Below are 24,040 nucleotides of genomic sequence, written 5' to 3'. Positions count from 1 at the left end.
GGAGGCAGACTTGAGTGGAGGTAGGAACATAGGAACCAGGAGCAGAAGTAGGTAAATTCAGCCTTTCGAGCCTGCTCCGCCATTCAATCAGATCATGGCTGATCTCTCCCTGGTCTCAAATCCACCTCCCCACCTGCTCCTCATATCCCTTTAACCCACTTTTTAAAATCAAAAATATATCCATCTCCTTCTTGAAACCATTCAACGATTCAGACTCCACCGCGCTATGGGGCAGCGAGTTCCACAAATTCACCACCCTCTGCGAGAAATGGTTCCTCCTCATCTCAGTTTTAAATCTACCGCCTCTCAACTTATACCTGTGACCTCTTGTTCGAGATTGCCCCACAAGAGGAAACATTTGGTCTACATTTACTTTATCAATCCATTTTAAAATGTTACATACCTCGATCAGATCCCCTCGCATCCTTCTAAACTCCAGCGAGTACAAACCCAAACTATTTAATCTCTCCTCAAACGTCAACCCTTTCATCCCCAGAATCAATCTGGTGAACCTTTAAGTTTACTCAGTTCCAATGACAGAAAACTGATGAGGGTTGTTATAATGTAACCAATGATAACATGTTGTGAGGGTCAGCTGATCAATGTAGAAAATGTAACCAATGGCAACAAGATGTGGTGGTCAGCTGACCCAGTATAAATAAAAAGCACATGGGGATTGTGGGGAGTATTTGTGGTCCAGGGCACGTCCCAAGTGGTGGTGTAATGAAGTTTCTTCATTAAACCCTTACTTTGATTTACTTTTTTTTTGTTCTTTCGTGCGACATGGGTGTCGCTGGCTGGCCAGCAGTTATTGCCCATCCCTAGTTGCCCTTGAATAGCCACCAGAGAGGGAATTCCAGGATTTTGACCCAGCGACTACGAAGGAACGGCGATATATTTCCAAGTCAGGATGGTGTGGGGCTTGGAAGGGAACTTGCAGGTGGTGGCATTCCCACGTTTTTGCTGCCCTTAAGGTTCTCCTTATAAATGGAAGTGGCTGTGGGTTTCGAAGATGCTGTCTAAGGATCTTTGGTGAATTGCTGCAGTGCATCTTGTGGATGGTACACACTGCTGCTACTGAGCGTCGGTGGTGGAGGGAGTGGATGTTTGTGGATGGGGAGCCAATCAAACGGGGCTGCTTCATCCCAGATGCTGTCGAGCTTCTTGAGTGTTGTTGGAGCTGCACCCATCCAGGGAAGTGGGGTGTATTGCATCACACTCCTGACTTGTGCCTTGTAGATGGTGGACAGGCTTTGGGGAGTCAGGAGGTGAGTTACTCACCGCAGTATTCCTAGCCTCTGACCTGCGTTGGTAGCCACTGTGTTTATGTGGCGAGTCCAGTTGAGTTTCTGGTCAATGGTAACCCCAAGAATGTTGACAAGCTATTTCTTTTACTGCTTCCTGCTGGAGTATCCTTACTGTGTGATGAACATTGGTAGCAGAGCAAAATTCGTCGCTGCTTGGTGTTTGTTTTGTAAGTCCTGAAGAGGTGCCAAAGATTCGGGACATGACCATAGCAGAAGATAAAAACAAACTTATGTCGTTTTGGATGCTGAACCATATTGGTAATGGAAGGCAGAAGTGGAAATGTGGATCTATGTCATTACAATACTGAGGAAAAAGCAAGGTATGGCCTTGGCTTTGTCACTTCCGGCCAGAAATAAGATTAGGACCAAAGTGTTTTCTGACTGAACTGCAGATGCCCTGGATAAAGAAGAGTTTCAGCTCCTGTTGCAATTTCTAGATAAGTTTTACCAAAAAGATGTGTTTTTAGAGAATTATGAAGGGTAGATGACTTTTGACAGATTAGAAGACAAGAAAACCAGTCCACAGAGGAATATATCATGGATTTCGATAAGGGCCGTAACAGACTAATCAGATTTAGAATGGAGATTCCAAATGCGGTATTGGCCTTTAAGTTGTTGGACTGTGCATGTCTGTTTCAGATGAATATGGTAATGACTGGAGTACAATTTAAGGAAACAGAGCAGAGCCCCTCTTTGATCAAATGGTAACATCTTTAAAAAAAAGTTTTTCGGGAAACAGTCGTTCCTTGCCATTTTTTCAATTCAGATCAGAATGCCCTAACACCCAGTGTTGAGGATTCAATGGTAGCTCAGCTGCGTGCTTGACCAAATGATACACAAAGGGCCCCAAACAGAGACAGTTACACTAATAGACCTGATGTTGAAACCGGATACAACCGGTTTGATAATGGAGATAGAAGACACACATGGGAGGGTGTTAAAAAGCGTTTAAACCAAAGAAATGGTAAAGGGATGGTGAGTTACTATTTTCAATGTGATGCCCCATATAGTGAATTGTCCAAAAATAAGAAACTGTCTTTGAAGCTACACACGAAACAAAATATGTAGAAACCAACAGTGATGAAGATAAGGACATTGAAAGATTTGTTTTGGTGACAGAAAAATTGAGCCTAATAATGAGTGTACTGATGATTGACTCCTTTAATTGTGCAGTGCTGGATAGTGGATGTACATCAACTGTATGTGGCAAAGATTAGCTAAATTATTATTTAGGGTCCCTTAATCATAAAGACCGAAAGAAAGTTGAAGAATGTGAGAGTTCCACCTGTTTTGATTTGGAGATGTTAATATTTTAACTTCTTCCAAAAGGGTGGTACTCCCCTGTAGAATTGAAGGAATCAGATCGTTCATAAGTACGGATGTTGTTTCAAGTGACATACCTTTGATATTAAGCAGGTCTGCCATGGAAAATGTACAGGTGACTATAGATTTGAAGTATGACAAAGCTGTGGAGGTTTGGAGATGTGTAGATCTACATTTTACGAGGTCAGAACATTATTGCCTTCCCTTAAGTGAACCGAAAATGTCAATCCAGAGGATTCATGGCGCATTAGTGTCAATTAATGACAACAGCTTGATGGACAAAAAGATAATTTTGAAACTTCATAAGCAGTTTGCTTATCCAGCACCACACAGACTGAGAGCACTGCTGCGGGGTGCAGGTGTGCCAGACAATCGCTATAATGATCTCATAGAGCAAATACCAGCCGAATGTGAGATTTGTACAAAATATAGAAGGATGCCTCTGCGCCCAGTCATGAGCCTAGCATTGGCTCAGGGTTTCAACGATGTAGTGGTGATGGATTTGAAAATTTGGGATAAATACAAATTTACTACACTTCATGGACATGGTCACCCGGTTCAGCATATCATCGAATCCCTACAGTGCAGAAGGAGGCCATTCAGCCCATCGAGTCTGCACCAACCACAATCCCACCCAGGCCCTATTCCCGTAACCCCAAATATTTACCTTGCTAATCCCCTGACACTGAGTCAAATTAGCATGGCCAATCAACCTAACCTGCATCTCTTTGGATATCTACAGTGATTTATAGCAAAGATAAAAAGACTATTGTGGACAAAATTCTGACTTACTGGATTGGAACAGGGTTGGGGGCACCATGTAAATTCCTGATGGACAATGGTGGTGAATTTGTGTGAAAATGTAAATGTTGTGGTGATGCACACTGCAGCAGAAAGCCCATTCAACAATAGTCTCTGCGAACGGAATCATGCAGCACAAGATTTTGGCCAGTCAACCAGGCTGTAAAATACACATTGCATCAGTGTGGGCGGTGCATGTGAAAAATTCATTACAAATGGCGGGGAGCTAGGGTCCATACCAATTGGTATACAGGAGGAACCCAAGATTACCATCAGTATTGGCAGACGCTCCTCCGGCATTAGAAGAGACAAGCATTAGCTCCATTTGTCCGCACATCTGCATACCATGCAAGCCGGGAAAATGGCCTTTATAAAGGTCGAGGTTTCATAGCGGATACGAGCCCTAAGGCATCACATAAGACTATCGGGGGTACATTTTTAAAAAGGTGGTAAGGCCGACTATGAAAGAGTAGAAAGGGCCAGGTGAAGTGATGGGGACAGATGGCAAAGTAGTTGCCATCGCTGTCCGATACGGTAAGCAGACAGTGCGAGCCTACTCTTCAAGAGCAGTGGGAATTGTTTATGAATTTGGAGCATCTGAACAAGATGTAGAAATACAAGAGGCACCTTGTACCTCACACACGCTCACCTTGTACCTCACACACACTCACCTTGTACCTCACACACACTCACCCTGTACCTCACACACACTCACCTTGTACCTCACACACACTCACCTTGTACCTCACACACACTCACCTTGTACCTCACACACACTCACCTTGTACCTCACACACACTCACCTTGTACCTCACACACACCCACCTTGTACCTCACACACACTCACCTTGTACCTCACACACACTCACCTTGTACCTCACACACACTCACCTTGTACCTCACACACACTCACCTTGTACCTCACACACACTCACCTTGTACCTCACACACACCCACCTTGTACCTCACACACGCCCACCTTGTACCTCACACACGCTCACCTTGTACCTCACACACGCTCACCTTGTACCTCACACACACTCACCTTGTACTTCACACACACTCACCTTGTACCTCACACACACTCACCTTGTACCTCACACACACTCACCTTGTACCTCACACACACTCACCTTGTACCTCACACACACTCACCTTGTACCTCACACACACTCACCTTGTACCTCACACACACTCACCTTGTACCTCACACACACCCACATTGTACCTCACACACGCCCACCTTGTACCTCACACACGCTCACCTTGTACCTCACACACGCTCACCTTGTACCTCACATACACTCACCTTGTACCTCACACACACTCACCTTGTACCTCACACACACTCACCTTGTACCTCACACACACTCACCTTGTACCTCACACACACTCACCTTGTACCTCACACACACTCCACCCTGTACCTCACACACACTCACCCTGTACCTCACACACACTCACCTTGTACCTCACACACACTCACCTTGTACCTCACACACACTCACCTTGTACCTCACACACGCTCCACACGCACACGCTCACCTTGTACCTCACACACGCTCACCTTGTACCTCACACACGCTCACCTTGTACCTCACACACACTCACCTTGTACCTCACACACACTCACCTTGTACCTCACACACACTCACCTTGTACCTCACACACGCTCACCTTGTACCTCACACACACCCTCCTTGTACCTCACACACACTCACCTTGTACCACACACACACTCACCTTGTACCTCACACACACTCACCTTGGGCAACGATGATGATCAGACAGCTATAGACAAGAGGGAATCTGATGAACAGCTAACAGTGAGACAGGAAATGAAGCCGTTACTTCTAAGGTTCAGTTACCCAAAGTGGGCATCGTGTTGACCCGAACGGTCAAGTGGGTGAAGGGATTCCACTTTAATCGAGAGAGCAGGAAAAGCCTCGGAAAATATAAACACTGATTCAACATCCAAGAGCGAGTGTAAAAAGTGAAGGCTACAGATTGGGAAAATGGGGTGAAAAAAATGAAAGCCAAAAAAACAAGATTGAGTTCTGATGATGAGTCAGTGAGCACTCGTGAACCCAGGAAAAGGTCACGAATCTGTGACCAAAGTCATGTTAACAGAGGTCTGAGAGTAGCAGCCCTGACAGGACCAGACGTGGCAGTGGAGGCCGGAGTTTAACAAGGAAGGTTGGGAATCAAACCAGTGACAGGAATAGGAGTAGAAGTCCCCATGATAGGGAAGTTGTGATGGATGCCAATTAAATGGAGGTTGTGGAAATAAGAGAAGCTAAACAAAAAGAATTGGACAGTTGGAAAGAGTTTACGGTGTCCGCTGAGGTACCAGACAAAGGGCAACCTGCTCTATCCCACTGGTGGGTTTGCACAGAGAAGGTTTTGTAAGATGGGACTTATAAAGCAAAGGCCGTGGGTATGAGGAACACTTAGAGAGGAGAGACATTAGGGTTGATTCACCCACAGTGGGGAAACTGATACTGAATTTTTTTTTCGCCTATAATAATTGGGAATGTAAGTTTGTAAGATATCAAAGCAGCATTTCTGCAGGATGAAACATTTCAAAGAAATGGGTTTTTTTGAAGCCACTGAAGAGGCAGGTAATACATAGGGACAGTTGTGAAAACTGAACAAATGCGTGTACGGATTGACGATGCATCAAGGGTTTGCTATTTTTCTGTACGATCTGTATTGCTAAAAACTGGCTGTGTCCGGTTAAAAGCAGATCCCGCAATGTTCTATTGGACGTCTGAAGGAAAATTGGCTGGAGTTTGTGTGATGCCTGCTGCCTTTTGATATCTCGGTCTTGATATACGACAAAGCAAATCCGGGATAATGATGAATCAACATGGATATTGGGATAGCATTGTTGCTATTCCCATAACCAAAGAAAGGTTGTTGAAAAAAGAGGAACCAGCCAACAAAAAGGAAACAGAATTGTTGAGGAGTATGATAGGAGAGCTAAATTGGCTATGCACGCAGACAAGACCGGATGGCAGCTATATTGTCCTAAAGTTAAGTAATATGTTGAGGTGCGCCAGAGAGATCTTGCAGCCAAATAAAACCTTAAAAAAGCTAAAATTAGAGCAATGTGTAATTAAATTCCCGGCACTGGGAGAACCGGAAGACATGAAGGTCGTTGTGTTTAGTGATGCTTCACATTCCAATCTACCAGATGGACATTCGAGCAGTGCCGGATTCATAATATTCTCGGAAGGTAAAGAAGGAAAATGTTGCCCCTTGGCCAGGAAGCAAAGAAAGTAAAAAAGGGTAGTCAAAAGTACATTGGCAGTCGAAACCCTAGCATTAGTGGAGGCTTTGGATATGGGGATATATCTGTCTGACACATTAACAGGGTTATCTTTCATGGCAACATCGGGAAAGAAGGTACTAATTGAGTGTTATGTGGACAATGTTCACTCGACAAAAAGTGTAACAGAAAAGTGACTGAGAATTGATTTGGCCAACATTAAAGAAATGCTGGAAAACAAGGAGGTTTCAAACTGGGTTGGTGCAAATCTACAGTTATCCGACTGTTTTACTAAAAGGGCTGCGGGTACCCGAAGGTTGTTGAGAATACTTGAGGATGGTTATCTAAAATTAATTTGAAAAAAAGGGGAATTTGTTTTAATGCAATAAATGATGACATGGTGTGAGGGTCAGCTGGTAGACAATGTAACCAATGACAAAATGATATGATGGTCAGCTGACCTGGTATAAGTAGAAAGCAGATGGGGATTGGGGGAGCATTTGTGGCCTAAGTGGTCACTATTTAGGGGAACATGTGGCAAATAGTGACCACAATTCTGTTAGCTTTAGGATAGTGATGGAAAAGGATGAGTGGTGTCCCAAGGGTAAGGTGTTGGATTGGGGGAAGGCTAACTTTAGTGGGATTAGGCAGAAATTGGCAGCTCTTGATTGGGAGAGGCTGTTTGAGGGTAAATCCACGTCTGGCATGTGGGAGTCTTTTAAGGAACAGTTGTTAGGGCTACAGGACAGGCATGTGCCTGTTAAAAAGAAGGATAGGAAGGGTAGGATTCGAGAACCGTGGATAACCAGGGAAATTGAGGGACTGGTCAAAAAGAAAAGAGAGGCGTATGGTAGGTCCAGGCAGCTAAAAACGGAGGGAGCTCTGGAGGAGTACAAAGAAAGTGGGAAAGAACTCAAACGGGGAATTAGAAGAGCAAAAAGGGGTCACGAAATGTTCTTGGCAGACAGGATTAAGGAGAATCCCAAGGCATTTTATTCATACGTTAGGAACAAAAGGGTTGTCAGGGAAAAAATCGGACCTCTCAGGGACAAAAGTGGGGAATTATGCTTGGAGCCCAAAGAAGTAGGGGAGATCCTAAATGAATACTTTGCGTCGGTATTCACAAAGGAGAGGGATGTGTTGACTGGGAGTGTCTCGGAGGGGAGTGTTGAACCGTTGGAGAAAATCTCCATTACAAAGGAGGAAGTGTTAAGTTTGTTAGAGAATTTAAAGACTGACAAATCCCCAGGGCCTGATGGAATCTATCCAAGGCTGCTCAGGGAGACGAGAGATGAAATCGCTGGGCCTCTGACACAAATCTTTGTTTCGTCACTGGACGCAGGTGAGGTCCCAGAGGATTGGAGGATAGCTAATGTGGTCCCGTTATTTAAGAAGGGTAGGAAGGATAACCCGGGTAATTATAGGCCGGTGAGCTTGACGTCCATGGTGGGGAAGTTGTTGAAGATTCTTAGAGATAGGATGTATGCGCATTTAGAAAGGAATAAACTCATTAACGATAGTCAGCATGGTTTTGTGAGAGGGAGGTCATGCCTCATTAACCTGGTGGAGTTTTTTGAAGAAGTGACCAAAATGGTTGACGAGGGAAGGGCCGTGGATGTCGTCAATATGGACTTTAGTAAAGCGTTTGACAAAGTCCCTCATGGTAGGCTGGTGAAAAAGGTTGGATCTCATGGGATAAAGGGGGAGGTGGCTAGATGGGTGGAGAACTGGCTTGGTCACAGAAGACAGAGGGTGGTAGTGGAAGGGTCTTTTTCCGGCTGGAGGCCTGTGACTAGTGGTGTTCCGCAGGGCTCTGTATTGGGACCTCTGCTGTTTGTGATTTATATAAATGATCTGGAAGAAGGTGTAACTGGGGTGATCAGTAAGTTTGCGGACGACACAAAATTGGCAGGAACTTGCAGATCGTGAGGAGCATTGTCAGAAGCTACAGAAGGATATAGATAGGCTGGAAATTTGGGCAAAGAAATGGCAGATGGAGTTCAATCCTGATAAATGCGAAGTGATGCATTTTGGTAGAAATAATGTAGGGAGGAGCTATATGATAAATGGCAGAACCATAAAGGGTGTAGATACGCAGAGGGACCTGGATGTGCAAGTCCACAGATCCTTGAAAGTGACGTCACAGGTGGAGAAGGTGGTGAAGAAGGCATATGGCATGCTTGCCTTTATAGGACGGGGCATAGAGTATAAAAGTTGGGGTCTGATGTTGCAGATATATAGAACGTTGGTTCGGCCGCATCTGGAATACTGCGTCCAGTTCTGGTCGCCACACTACCAGAAGGACATGGAGGCTTTGGAGAGAGTACAGAGGAGGTTTACCAGGATGTTACCTGGTATGGAGGGGCTTAGTTATGAGGAGAGATTGGGTAAACTGGGGTTGTTCTCCCTGGAAAGACGGAGGATGAGGGGAGACTTAATAGAGGTGTATAAAATTATGAAAGGCATAGATAGGGTGAACGGTGGGAAGCTTTTCCCCAGGTCGGTGGTGACGTTCACGAGGGGTCATAGGTTCAAGGTGAAGGGGGGGAGGTTTAACACAGATATCAGACGGACATATTTTACACAGAGGGTGGTGGGGGCCTGGAATGCGCTGCCAGGCAAGGTGGTGGAGGCGGACACACTGGGAACGTTTAAGACTTATCTAGACAGCCATATGAACGGAGTGGGAATGGAGGGATACAAAAGAGTGGTCTAGTTTGGACCAGGGAGCGGCGCGGGCTTGGAGGGCCGAAGGGCCTGTTGCTATGCTGTATTGTTCTTTGTTCTTTGTTTGTTAAGTGGCCTAAGCAGACTCGATGGACTGAGTGGCCTCCTTTTGCACTGTAGGTCAGGGATTCTATGAATTCACACAGGTTTCAAGTGACAGTCTTTCTCTTTCTCATTTCAGTTGCGTTCCAATTGTATGACCAGGTGTAATGAAGTTTCTTTATTGAACCTTTACTTTGATTTACTTTAAAGTTAGTTCTTTTATTGCTTACCACTGGAGTATCCTTACTGCCGAATGAACAGGGTGGTCAAGGGGTTAGTGGCAATGGAGGGACCTGTTTAGTATATCCATTGGAGCGATGGAAAGAGCAGAAAAACAAGCCAATGAGAATTCCTGTCCCTGGGAAAATCCACCCCATCACTCATCTCTCTCCCAGGACCCCCGGATTATAAAGTGACAGCAGGTACAACCCCCCCCCCCCCCCCCCCCCCCAAGTGGGGCGCAGGATTAGTCTCAATAGCTCTCATTGATGCCAATGCTCCTTAATCAGACATCGACAATGGACAGCACGGTGGCACAGTGTTTAGCACTGCTGCCTCACAGCACCAGAGACCTGAGTTCAGTTCCCGGCTTGGGTCACTGTCTGTGCGGAGTTTGTACATTCTCCCCGTGTCTGCGTGGGTTTCCTCCGGGTGCTCCGACATCCTCCCACGGTCTAAAGACGGGCAGGTTAGGTGATTGGCCATGCTAAATTGCCCCTTAGTGTCCCAGGATGTGTAGGTTAGAGGGATTAGCATGGTAAATGTTTGGGGTTATGGGGATAGGGCCTGGGATGGGATTGTTGTCGGTGCAGACTCGATGGGCCAAATGGTCTCCTTCTGCACTGTAAGGTTTCTATGGTTTCTCACACCAGGGACCTGGGTTCAATTCCAGCCTTGGATCACTGTCTGTATGCACATTCTCCCTGTGTCTGCATGGGTTTCCTCTGGGTGTTCCGGCTTCCTCCACACTCCAAAGATGTGCGGATTAGGTTGATTGACCCTAGTGCCAGGTGCTTAGCAGGGTAAATATGTGGGGTTACGGGAATAGGGCTTGGGTGGGAGTGTGGTTGGTGCAGACTCGATGGACTGAGTGGCCTCCTTTTGCACTGTAGGGATTCTATGAATTCACACAGGTTTCAAGTGACAGTCTTTCTCTTTCTCATTTCAGTTGCGTTCCAATTGTATGACCAGGACAAAGATGGAAAAATATCTAGAGAGGAACTCATCCAGGTAAAGAACATATCAGATAATAGTGTCATAGAGATTTACAGCATGGAAACAGGCCCTTTGGCCCAACTTGTCCATGCCGCCCAGTTTTTACCACTAAACCAGTCCCAATTGCCTGCATTTGGCCCATTTCCCTCTATACCCATCTTACTCATGTAACTGTCTAAATGCTTTTTAAAAGACAAAATTGTACTCACATCTACTACTGCCTCTGGCAGCTTGTTCCAGACACTCACCATTCTCAGTGAAAATATTGCCACACTGGACCCTTTTGTATCTCTCCCCTCTCACCTTAAACCTATGCCCTCTAGTTTTAGACTTCCCTACCTTGGGGAAAAGATGTTGACTATCTACTTTATCTATGCCCATATGAGTGCATCAAGGTAATAACAGACTGAGTCTCTTTTCTTGTGAATCAATCAGCATCAGGGGGTGACTAATGGACGTCTATAAAATTCTGAAAGGTTTTGATGGAGTGGATACAGAGAGAATGTTTGCTTTCGTAGTGTAGAGCATAAACTAGAGGCCATCAATATAAAATAGTCACCAAGGAATCCAGTAGAGGATTGAGGAGAAATTGAACAAGGTGTGATTTCAATGGTGTCTCAATGTCACTGGCTGGAGAAGGCCAGAATGATTTCTGGTCTGTCCTGTGCTGCACTTGTCAACACCAATCGAGGCTGTGTGAGATTAACCTCCTCCTACACTGTCTTCTGCACAGCCTCAAACCACAGATTGTTTCAACTCAAATAAACAGAACATAAAACAATGTTTGCATTGTGTTAGGGCCAGCACTGTGCTGGTTTATTCAATGCTATCTCAGTGTAAACTTGGTAACACTGACATTTTTAAATATTGGTTTTAGTCGCGATATTTGTCTGACATCAGTGTGTTCACTATCTCTGAAATGGATAGCAGGATCCCATGTGATTTCTGGTCCATTTTCAGACGATCCCTGGCACACTACCCCACTCATGGCACTTTTAACAATGCGGATTCTAGTTCTAAGGCAACTCCAATTGGGAATTTCCTCGGAAATGCTGCCATTCTTCACAGCAACTTGGCTGGAAGTGGAGTGTGCACTCGATTTCCGAGCAAATGAGGTTTCACCCTCCAGGGGACAGCACTGGGACAAGGGAAGCTTCGAGATAATTCACTCCCCTAGCCTTGGAAAGAAATGAATAAACTGCCGTGTTTCTCTGTGTAACAAAAAAGCAGTCTGAATGGTAAAGGTGACATTATCAGGCGTTTCTTTAATATAATAGCAGTATTGTGTCCAGTATTACAGTCCAAAGATGTGCAGATTACTATCAGGGGGACTAGCAGGGTAAATATATGGGGTGACGGGGGATTAGCAGGGTAAATATGTGGAATTACGGGAATAGGGCCTGGATGGAATTGTGGTCAGTGCAGACATGATGGGCCGAATGGCCTTCTTCTGCACTGTAGGGATTCTATGACTATCCCATTACACATGAAGCCACAAACATCTGTATTAACAGATGATCTGTTTGTCGGGCTACTTCAGAGGTTTACAGTTAGGGGTCTGAACCTGGAGGAATGTTCAGATCCCTTTCTGAAACAAAATTGGTGAAATGGTTAGAATTCTTACCAAGTCTAGCAGCTTTCAGTGATGTGGCCTGTCTGCTGGCTTTCAATTGGTGTTAGAACCTGTGACCTCTCCAGGGGTAGTACGGTGGCACAGTGGTTAGCACTTTTGCCTCACAGCGCCAGGGACCCGGGTTCAATTCCAACCTTGGGCGACTGTCAGTGTGGAGTTTGCACGTTCTCCCCGTGTCTGCGTGGGTTTCCTCCGGGTGCTCCAGTTTCCTCCCACAGTCCAAAGATGTGTGGATTAGGTCGATTGGCCCTGCTAGTCCCCCTTAGTATCAGGGGGACTAGCAGGGTAAATATCTGGGGTACAGGGATAGGGCCTGGGTGGGATTGTTGTCATTGCAGGCTCGATGGGCCGAATGGCCTCCTTCTGCAGTGTAGGGATTCTATGAACATAGCCACGACCCAGTTGTATGTGTTCATTGGATCCTATTGCCGGATGGTGAAATATGAGACACAATTCCTTTTCCTGACAGTAGGTTTATTGACAGAACGCAGCATTTCATATGTCTGTTTTCCACCTACCACCCACTCAATGTCCCAGCAATCTCTCTTTATACTCTCTTGGCTATACCGAGAACATAAATCGGACTAATTAACAAATTGACTGGTTGAACAAATTGACAACCCTTCAAGGGGCTCTGTAACAAAAGACAAAACTCTAAAGGAAACTTATCTAATTAAATTAAAATGTTGGAGGCAAGGTTGAGGCTGCAGTCCCTGTGTGCAGGATCGGTGGCATGAGCTCGAAAATCAGTGATCACCATCTCACCAGTGAGATTAGCAATTTCTGGGTTTCGCCAGAACTTTGGCATAATGGCCAAAAGCCTGATTTTAAAACATTTGAATATAATGAATTCCCACCGCCCCCGCCCCATCAATTGATCCCTCCCTCTTGTCCTATCATCGGCAAGGCCTGAATCAGGTTCCTCCAGACATAAACCTGTTGTGGGGATCCCCCGGGGGCGTAAAGGGACCTGGCCAACCTGACAGTGTCAACCTGTGCTGGGGGCAGTGCCAGGGTGGACCCTATTGGGAGCCTCATTGGGGGCGGTGCATAGAACATAGAACAGTACAGCACAGAACAGGCCCTTCGGCCCACGATGTTGTGCCGAGCTTTATCTGAAACCAAGATCAAGCTATCCCACTCCCTATCATCCTGGTGTGCTCCATGTGCCTATCCAATAACCGCTTAAATGTTCCTAAAGTGTCTGACTCCACTATCACTGCAGGCAGTCCATTCCACACCCCAACCACTCTCTGCGTAAAGAACCTACCTCTGATATCCTTCCTATATCTCCCACCACGAACCCTATAGTTATGCCCCCTTGTAATAGCTCCATCCACCCGAGGAAATAGTCTTTGAACATTCACTCTATCTATCCCCTTCATCATTTTATAAACCTCTATTAAGTTTCCCCTCAGCCTCCTCCGCTCCAGAGAGAACAGCCCTAGCTCCCTCAACCTTTCCTCATAAGACCTACCCTCCAAACCAGGCAGCATCCTGGTAAATCTCCTCTGCACTCTTTCCAGCGCTTCCACATCCTTCTTATAGTGAGGTGACCAGAACTGCACACAATATTCCAAATGTGGTCTCACCAAGGTCCTGTACAGTTGCAGTATAACCCCACGGCTCTTAAACTCCAACCCCCTGTTAATAAAAGCTAACACACTATAGGCCTTCTTCACAGCTCTATCCACTTGAGTGGCAACCTTTAGAGATCTGTGGATATGGACCTCAAGATCTCTCTGTTCCTCCACAGTCTTCAGAACCCTACCTTTGACCCTGTAATCCACATTTAAATTAGTCCTACCAAAATGAATCACCTCACATTTATCAGGTTAAACTCCATTTGCCATTTTTCAGCCCAGCTTTGCATCCTATCTATGTCTCTTTGCAGCCTACAACAGCCCTCCACCTCATCCACTACTCCACCAATCTTGGTGTCATCAGCAAATTTACTGATCCACCCTTCAGCCCCCTCCTCTAAGTCATTAATAAAAATCACAAAGAGCAGAGGACCAAGCACTGATCCCTATGGCACTCCACTAGCAACCTGCCTCCAATCCGAAAATTTTCCATCCACCACCACCCTCTGTCTTCGATCAGACAGCCAGTTACCTATCCAATCGGCCAACTTTCCCTCTATCCCACACCTCCTTACTTTCATCATAAGCCGACCATGGGGGACCTTATCAAACGCCTTACTAAAATCCATGTATATGACATCAACTGCCCTACCTTCATCAACACACTTAGTTACCTCCTCAAAAAATTCATGTATGTGTATTGGGGAGGGAGGGAAGGAAGGAGCATTCAATGAGGGAGGGAGGAAATGCCGGTGCTTACTGCTGGGGGGGGAGAGACAGGGAGGTGTTGGTGTTGATTGTGGCGGGGTTGGGGAGATCCTGAAACACCCGTCGTGGGATGGAGTTGGGGGTGGGGGAGGGGGGGGTTGTTTCCATTTAAAAACAGCGCCCCAATCTCAGTGCAGCTGGCTTCCCCGCCGTATTTAGGCCCCACTCTCAAGATGACAGCGTGAAACAAACCTACCTTTTCGATAAAGTGTCAGAAGATCTGAAGAGAAACACACTGATCTTCAGTCAGACCCTGACCATTTTTCGGTAAGATTCTACCTCTTGGTTCTGGGACTGATGAGGTGTTCCAGGCCCCCTGTGGGTCCCACTGGTCACGGAACAGTCTCTCTTTATCTGGAGTCAAGTTATTTAATTTAATTCATGCCTGTCACAGGTGTACTATGTCAGTCTGATGAACAAAACACAAAGACTTTTGATTTGATTTATTATTGTCACATGTATTGGTATACAGTGAAAAGTATTGTTTCTTGTGCGCTATACAGACAAAGCATACCATTCATAGAGAAGGAAAGGAGAGAGTGCAGAATGTAGTGTTACAGTCATAGCTAGGGTGTAGAGAAAGATCAACTTAATGCGAGGTAGGTCGAATCAAAAGTCTGACAGCAGCAGGGAAGAAGCTGTTCTTGAGTCGGTTGGTACGTGAGTTCAGACTTTTGTATCTTTTTCCCAACGGAAGAAGGTGGAAGAGAGAATGTCCGTGTCTTAGATTATGCCGGCTGCTTTGCCGAGGCAGCGGGAAGTGTAGACAGAGTCAATGGAGGGGAGGCTGGTTTACATGATGGATTGGGCTACATTCACGACCTTTTGTAGTTCCTTGCGGTCTTGGGCAGAGCAGGAGCCATCCCAACTGTGATACAACCAGAAAGAATGCTTTCTATGGTGCATCTGTAAAAGTTGGTGAGAGTCGTAGCAGACGTGCCGAATTTCCTGAGTTTTCTGTACCCCTTTCATCCACTGATATTGGTGACAATTTCTCGGCAAACATCAAGTCTCTCTTTGGTTAGGTTCTCCGGATGATGTTGGAGGCACAGGTTACAGAGGATCAATTGGAGAGCATCACTGATCGGACCATTCAGGAGGCTGATATGGATGGAGACGGTGCCATCTCATTCGAGGAGTTCAGAAAGGTACTTGCACCACCTGAATAGCTAACCGCCACCAGTCAAATGATAGGGATAGCCCAGTGGTTAGGCAGCTTGCTTAGTTCACTGCACAGTGAGAAGCCACACAGCTCAGGGAGGTCACGGGGTCAACGTGCCCCTTTGTTGAAATAATTCATCTCCATCTGGAAGTGCTAGAATTTTCCGGGGGAGTGTGGAGAGGGGGAGCTTGGGGAGGTTTTGAGGAAGGAGGAAAATAAACCCAAGTCCTGCCCTGGACCACTCTCCAGTACTTCCTGCTAGCCAGTTCCCCGTGCATGCTGGATGGGGTCACATCTGCCATGATGCCCTTCGACTGTTTGGCTAGTCTGCCATGTCTAGGCTGAGGCCAGAAAAATCATAGAAATCATAGAATCCTACAGTGCAGAAGGAGGCCATTCGGCCCATCGAGTCTGCACTGACAACAGCCCTCCATCCAGGCCCTATCCCCATCATCCCACATATTTACCCCACTAATCCCTCTAACCTGCGCATCCAGAACACTAAGGGACAATTTTAGCACGGCCAATCAGCCTAACCCGCACATCTTTGGACTGTGGGAGGAAAGCGTAGCACCCGGAGGAAACCCACGCAGACACGGGGAGAACCTGCAGACTCCACACAGACAGTGACCCAAGGCCGGAATTGAACCCGGGTCCCTGGCGCTGTGGGGCAGCAGCGTTAATCACTGTGCCACAGTTTTTGTTTACTCTTTTCCCCTTCCTTATTTTGCAATCTTTATCCCTCCCCTTTTCCTAATCCAAACGCTCTTTCTTTTCCCATCCATGTCGACCTCTGGATATTAATCAGATATAGTCACAAATCCTTATTACCCTGATGGGGGGGTATCTTGTTGCACATAGTGGACCTTGAACACATGTTCGAGGACTAGGGAACATTGCTGGTTAATAGGCTTTTTAATTAAGTTACATCAGTGAGACACAGCCCCTTAATTAATATCCAGTTAATACTCATGTACCAGGGGTTTCTCAGGAAGCTGCAAGTTTATCAACTTCATTGCTCAGGCTAAGCAGGGTCAAAGTTCCCAAGCATTCCAGTATATCATCTCTTTCATAGGTTTCAATACGTGGGATAAAAGTGGCTCCCATGAGTGTTTGCTGTCAATCAATCGTTTGGTGACCTTCATTGGTCGCACTGGTCCATTAATGGCTTGAGCTATTCGGATTCTGGACCTTCCACGTGCAGCCTCATTGGATTCTGTGGTATTAAACGTGCTATCTCGTCCGAGTACATCCAGAACACAGGCCTATTTACAGCAAGCTCGTCCCCTAGCATTTCCCAACTGCCTATGTTACTCCTTCCATAGACAGTTAATGAGTTACTGGCTCCTATTGCTTAGGCTTGACCTTGTGTAACCTTTGCAGAATGAATGTAATTGGCCACGGCTGGTTACCTGATGGAACAGCCCCTCCCCCTCCCCCGCTTCACCCTCTGTCTGCAGTGTTCGCTTTGGTCACTTGGTAACACTCTCACCTCACAAGGTGTTCGGTTCAAGTCCCACCCCAGAATCCTGAGCACCAAGATCTAAGCCGACACTCCAGCACAATACTACATGTGTGGCACGGTAGCACAGTGGTTGTGGAGTCTGCACATTCTCCCCCTTGTCTGCGTGGGTTTCCTCCGGTTTCCTCCCACAGTCTGAAAGACGTACTAGTTGGATGAATTGGCCATGCTAAATTCTCCCTCAGTGTACCTGAACAGGCACCAGAGCATGACGACTAGGGGATTTTCACAGTAACTTCATTGCAGTGTTAATATCAGCCTACTTATGACACTAAACTTGAAGGAGTGCTGTATTGTGAGAGGTGCCATCTTTCCGATGAGGCCGCATTTGCTTGTTGGGTAGATGTAAAGATCCCATGGCACTATTGTGAAGAAGAGCTGGAGGGGTGAGGGGGTTGTTCTCCCTGGATGATGTTTACCCCTCAGTCAACATGACAAAAGCAGATTAACTGGTAATTATCACATGGCTGTCTGTGGGATCTTGCTGTGTAAATTGGCTGCCCAGTTCCCTGCGTTACAACCATGACTAAACTTCAGAAAGTAGTTCATTGGCTGTAACACACTTTGAGTAGCCCAATAACCATGCAAAGCACCATGTAAATATAAAGTCTTTCTGTTTCTCTTGCCTTCCTCCAGTCATTGGAGAATATTAATCTGGAACACAAGATGAGCATTCGATTTCTTCAGTAACATCGTGACCCTCGCCACGAGGGAAGTCTACCCTCGGTGTGAATTCCTGGGAAGAATAAATGGACGGAGATTGTGTGCTACTAAACTGTCATTGGGAGATTTGTATATTGTGATTCAGATTTAGCCGCCATCACAGTTCCTCTGAGTCCCTCAGAGCTGTCTGGGGTTATACAGGGACTGGGAGATTTTGCCCTCCTTTCCCAGTCAGTGTTGAGTCCTCTGTTGCTCTCGTAGATTGGAAATAGGGAATTGTAAATCATTTCAGCATTCTGGGATCAGGAAGCCGCAAGGTCAGCCAGGGTTCTGACCCCTTTCCCGTTTATCAGTAACACTCCCGATTGTTATTCAATGGCGGCGACTGGGGTTTCGTCCACTGGCTGGAGCGCCAGCGAGAGGCCCACAAAACCCCCAAATCAAGGCCATAGGGCAGAGATCCTGCCTGCCCTCTTCACCCGCTTCCATGTCGCCCCAACCCCTGGTTAGCACTGCTGTCTCACAGCGCCAGGGACCCGGGTTTGATTCCCGGCTTGAGTCACTGTCTGTGCGGAGTCCTCCCCGTGTCTGCGTGGGTTTCCTCCCGGGTGCTCCGGTTTCCTCCCACAGTCTGAAAGACATGCTGGTTAGGGTGCATTGGCCGTGCTAAATTCTCCCTCAGTGTACCCGAACAGGCACCGGAGTGTGGCGACTAGGGGATTTTCAGCAACCTCAGTGCAGTATTAATGTAAGCCTACTTGTAACATGAATAAATTAAATAAAATGGGTCTTGCCCACCGGCTGGAGAGCCAGTGAGAGGCCCACGTCACCCCCAGATCAAGGCCAATGAGGCAGAGATCCTAACCGCCCTCTTTCCCCCATCCGCAGGAGCTGTGGGCCAATCAGAGGTTGGTAGGTTTGTATTACAAAGCCAATCAAGGGAGCCATTTCAGATTGGGCGACAGCTCTCCGAGATGGGATTCCTGTCCTGCTGCCAGTCATCATTCAGTTGAGTGTAAAATGGTTAGCACTGCTGCTTCACTGCACCAGGGTCCCAGGTTCAATTCCGGCCTTGGATCACTGCCTATGTGGAGTCTGCACGTTCTCCCCGTGTCTGCGTGGGTTTCCTCCGGGTGCTCCGGTTTCCTCCCACAGTCCAAAGATGTGCGGGTTAGGTTGATTGGCCATGCTAAATTGACCCTAGTGTCAGAGGGATTAGCGGGGTAAATGCGTGGGGCTGCAGGAATATGGCGTGAGTGGGACTGTGGTCGGTACAAACTCGATAGGTCGAATGGCCTCCTTCTATACTGTAGGAATTCTATGATTCTCTGACTCTCAGGATGGAGGGTGCCGAGCACTCACCATCCCGAAAATTCAGGCCCTAGAGGCCTCTTACTGATCCCAGTAACCAGAGCAAGCTGAAGTCTCCTTCACCATGGAACAGGCGACTCTGCGATGGTGTCCAATTGATTTTAACAAATTGGATTTTTTTCACTGCTGTGTAACCTGATCGGAGTGTAATTAATAAAATAATTCTGGAAATTAACTGTTGTGTAGGGATTTTTGTTTGCCGCTCAGGCTGGTTTCTCTCCTCGTGGTTTAGGTTCTGATTCTTGCGCCATGGATCCACTGACCTCACTCGTGTATTCCACACACACGTTCGGGGATAGGAGGAATGTGGAGTGGAGGGTTACAGCCAGATCCACCATGATCTTATTGAATGGCAGAGCAGGCACAAAGGGCCGAGTGGCCTTCTCCTGCTCCTATTCCATCCTCACCCTCCACCAGTGTAGCTGAACAACAAGTGGCCCCCTTGCCACTGGGATGGTTCGAATCATTGTCCACTACGACCACACCCTTCACAGCAGCGATCAGCTTGACACTCAGTGGCCAATGCTCTCAAGCCTGAACCAGAGTTGTTGATTCAAGCCCCGCCCCAGCGACCTGAGCAGGAAATCCAGATGAACACTCGCAGTGCGGTACCAAGGGAATCATAGAACCCCTGAAGTGCAGAAGGAGGCCATTCAGCTCATCGAGCCTGCACCAACTCTCTGAAAGAGCATCTTACCCAGGTCCTCCCCTCCACTCTATCCCCATAGCCCTGCGCATTTAGCATGGCCAATCCATCTATCCTACACATCTTTGGACACTAAAGGGCAATTTGGTCAATCCACCTAGCTGGCACACCTTTGAAAAATGGGTTAAAAACTGGCTGATGATCAGTGAGTGGGAATAACAGAAGAAGAAGAAAGAAGCAAGAAGGACCTTTCTCTCTTGCTGGAGGTTGTCTAACTGGCACAAGCAGAAAGAAGCGGGGAGGCCTCTTCAGTTAACCGTGCAGAGATATCCAGGTCATCACTCCCTCTGGGACCCACGAACAAGCGTCTCCAACAGATGGCAAATCTGCCAAAATCTGCTCTACTGTCGCAACATACACCCTCCATCCATGCCTCACAGAGAGACCAAGGATTGATTAGTATATTTTAAACTTCAATTTGAAATCTTAACTCCTTCCTCACCCAATCGTAATCTGCTTTTTCACTTTCACGACTAAGGTGACAACTTCTCTACACAGGTCCTAAACTTGCCAGGTGGGCTGACCTGTTGAGTGCATTGATTGGGTGGGATTTTCCAGTCCTACCCACCTCTAGACTGGAGATTCCCACCCACCTATCAATAGACCTGTCAATGGGCCTTCAAATTATCCGTCCTGCCCATGATGATTCCTGCAGTGGGCAGGACTGCAAACTTTGTGTGCACCCTGCATCAGCCGAGCGTCTCAAATTTGATTTGATTTATTGTCACGTGTTAGTATACAGTGAAAAGTATTGTTTCTTGCGCGCTATACAGACAAAGCATACTGTTCATAGAGAGTGCAGAATGTAGTGTTACAGTCATAGCTAGGGTGTAGAGAAAGATCAAAATGCAAGGTAGGTCCATTCAAAAGTCTGATGGCAACAGGGAAGAAGCTGTTCTTGAGTCTGAGGTACGTGACCTCAGACTTTTGCATATTTTTCCCGAAAGAAGAAGGTGGAAGAGAGAATGTCCGGGGTGTGAGAAGTCCTTAATTATGCTGGCTGCTTTGCCGAGGGTGCGGGAAGTGGAGACAGAGTCAATGGATGGGAGGCTGATTTGCGTGATAGATTGGGCTACATTCACGGCCTTTTGTAGTTCCTTGCGGTCTTGGGCAGAGCAGGAGCCATACCAAGCTGTGATACAGCCAGAAAGAATGCTTTCTATGATGCATCTGTAAAAGTTGGTGAGAGTCGTAGCGGACATGCCAAATTTCCTTAGTCTTCTGAGAAAGTAGAGGTGTTGGTGGGCTTTCTTAACTATAGTGTCGGCATGGGGGGACCAGGACAGGTTGTTGGTGATCTGGACACCTAGAAATCTGAAGCTCTGCAAAGATTTGGCATCTTTATCAAAGTGAAATTTGGTCTCCCTATCATTTCGCTACGATCTTGTGACTCACTCTTTTTATTACTTTTCTTCAGTACATGTTTAATTGTTGGAAGAGCAGTCACTGGACTAGACGGCTTTCTATCCTTCGTTATCGGTGCATTTCTCCAGTCTGTATGTGCTGCGTTTCTGGGTTCTTTGACACAAACTTCAGGTTCGATTTATTCAAAGACTCAGTTAAAGTAAATATCAATCAAAAGTTAACAAGCCCTACAAATGGTTGAACAACCTGCTGAATCTCTGCTCCAGATCCACACCCAAGGACAAAGTCCTTTTCTGTCAGTACACCACCTAGAGATTTGACCTCAGTTACATTAAGGTGCAGTTATTTTTTTCTCGTCCTGGTTTATCTGATGAACTCTCGACAGCATCCTTATTAGATTCTGATCATGATCCGCGCTGGCCACGTGGGGAGAGTAAAAATTATTCCCTAACTCTGCCACTTCAGATCTGACCCCAACAGGTTTTTTTTGTGAATTTAGAGAGGATACTACAGTAGTCACGCTATATATGCCTTTAGCACATAAATACATATTCAAACAAGTTTTTTGAGTTTGAACGAAGAACAAAAAGTTTAATTTATCTATTAGTGTCACAAGTAAGGCTTGCATTAACACTGCAATGAGGTTATTATGAAAATTCCCATGTCACCACACTCCGGCACCTGTTCGGGTACACTGAGGGAGAATTTAGCATGGCCAATACACCTATCCAACACATCTTTCGGACTGTGGGAGGAAACCGGAGCACCCGGAGGAAACCCACGCAGACACGGGGAGACCATGTAGACTCCGCACAGACAGTGACCCAAGCTGGGAATCAAACCCAGGTCCCTGAAGATCAGTTCATTGAAACTACTTCCTAAATTCTTAAATTTAAAAAAACCTACGTGAATTGCAACCCCATTCATAGATCACACACATTCACTGTCCTCTTACCTTAAAAAAGATATAGTAACATTGAACGCAGTCCAGAGGAGATTCACCAGGGTAGCGCGGTGGCACAGTGGTTAGCACTACTGCCTCACAGTGCCAGGGACCCAGGTTCAATTCTGGCCTCGGGTCACTGTCTGTGTGGAGTTTGCATGTTCTCTCCGTGTCTGTGTGCTCCGGTTTCCTCCCACAGTCCAAAGATGTGCGGGTTAGGTTGACTGGCCATGCTAAATTGCCCCCGAGTGTCAGGGGGTTAGCAGGGTAAATGTGGGGTTACAGGAATGGGGCCTGGGTGGGATTGTGGTCAGTGCAGACTCGATGGGCCGAGTGGCCTCCTTCTGCACTGTGGGGATTCTATAATTCCATGAATTCCTGGGCTGAGACAGTTGTCCTATCAAGAGAGACTGAATAGTATGGCTCTGTATTCCTTGAAGTTTAGAAGAGTGAGAGGGTGGCCTTATTCAAACATATAAAATCCTGAGGGGGTTTGACAGGGCAGATGGTGAGATGTTTTCACTAGTGGGAGAGTCTCGAACAAGGGGACACAGCTACAAGATAAAGAGCCGGTCATTTAAAACTGAGGTGTGTAGAAATTCTCGCAGAGGGTGTTGAATCTCTGGAATTCTCTGCCCCAGAGGATGGTGGAGGCTGGATCATTGGAAGTATTTAAAGTGGAGGTGGATAATTATTTGATAGATTGAGGAATAGAGGACTATGGGGAAATTGCACAGAAAAGGAGTTAAGGCCGACATAGATCAGCAATGATCGTATTTAATGGCGGGGCAGCTTGAAGGGCCTGGTGGCCTACTGCTTCTATTCCTTGTGTTCTTGTGTTGGGTCCTCATACATGATAGTACAGATGTTAGAATAAGGATAGGCTTAAAGATTTTTTTTACAGTTCATGAAGAAGATAAAACAAAGGTATACAATTAATTGTCCTTTGACCAATCTTGATGCGGTAATTCCATGTGGTAACCATTTTATTCTATTATCTTCCTGGGTTTAACTGTACAGAGCAGATTTCAATGTTTTATTCCCATAAGACGGGACGGTAGCACAGTGGTTAGCACTGCTGCTTCACAGCTCCAGGGACCTGGGTTCGATTCCCGGCTTGGGTCACTGTCTGTGTGGAGTTTGCACATTCTCCTCGTGTCTGCGTGGGTTTCCTCCGGGTGCTCCGGTTTCCCCCCACAGTCCAAAGATGTGCGGGTTAGGTTGATTGGCCGTGCTACAAAAAATTGCCCCTTAGTGTCCTGAGATGCGCAGGTTAGAGGGATTAGCGGGTAATATGTCGGGATATGGGGGTACGGCTTGGGTGGGATAGTGGTCGGTGTAGACTCGATGGGCCAAATGGCCTCTTTCTGCACTGTGTAGGGTTTCTATGATTCTGGTTTCTAAGACCCTGGTTTGCAGATTTCTCTTCTCAGGATGGTTACTTTTGCATATCTGGGCAAGAGAGAGAGAGGGAGAGACTTTGTAGCCTTTCAATACAGCATTCTGATCTCTCTAGCTTGGCAAATAGTTCTTAAAAGTCTTTCTGGCTGTATATTCCAGAGGAATTCAATCAATCCATATTTGCTGCAGTCATTGTGTCTGGAACAGGTGATTGCCCGTTGATGTCTCATCTCAGAA

The 24,040-nt window shown here is 46.5% G+C and overlaps 1 protein-coding gene across 1 annotated transcript in view; it reads left to right on the top strand.

Moving 5' to 3' along the window:
• The window catches only part of chp2 (calcineurin-like EF-hand protein 2), a 29,832-nt gene extending 10,269 nt beyond the window's left edge, over nt 1-19,563 (top strand). The window contains exons 5-7 of the mRNA XM_078241635.1: nt 10,640-10,701; nt 15,696-15,818; nt 17,991-19,563. Coding sequence (XP_078097761.1) covers nt 10,640-10,701; nt 15,696-15,818; nt 17,991-18,044 — 239 coding nt within the window. The 3' untranslated portion in view covers nt 18,045-19,563. The remainder of the gene's footprint in view (nt 1-10,639; nt 10,702-15,695; nt 15,819-17,990) is intronic.
• Nucleotides 19,564-24,040: the final 4,477 nt, after the last annotated feature.

The sequence above is a fragment of the Mustelus asterias genome, chromosome 24, assembly GCF_964213995.1.
Source record: "Mustelus asterias chromosome 24, sMusAst1.hap1.1, whole genome shotgun sequence".
NCBI classification, from domain to species: domain Eukaryota; kingdom Metazoa; phylum Chordata; class Chondrichthyes; order Carcharhiniformes; family Triakidae; genus Mustelus; species Mustelus asterias.
The sequence above is the reverse complement of the archived record's forward strand: the minus strand, read 5'-3'. Positions and strand labels throughout refer to the sequence as shown.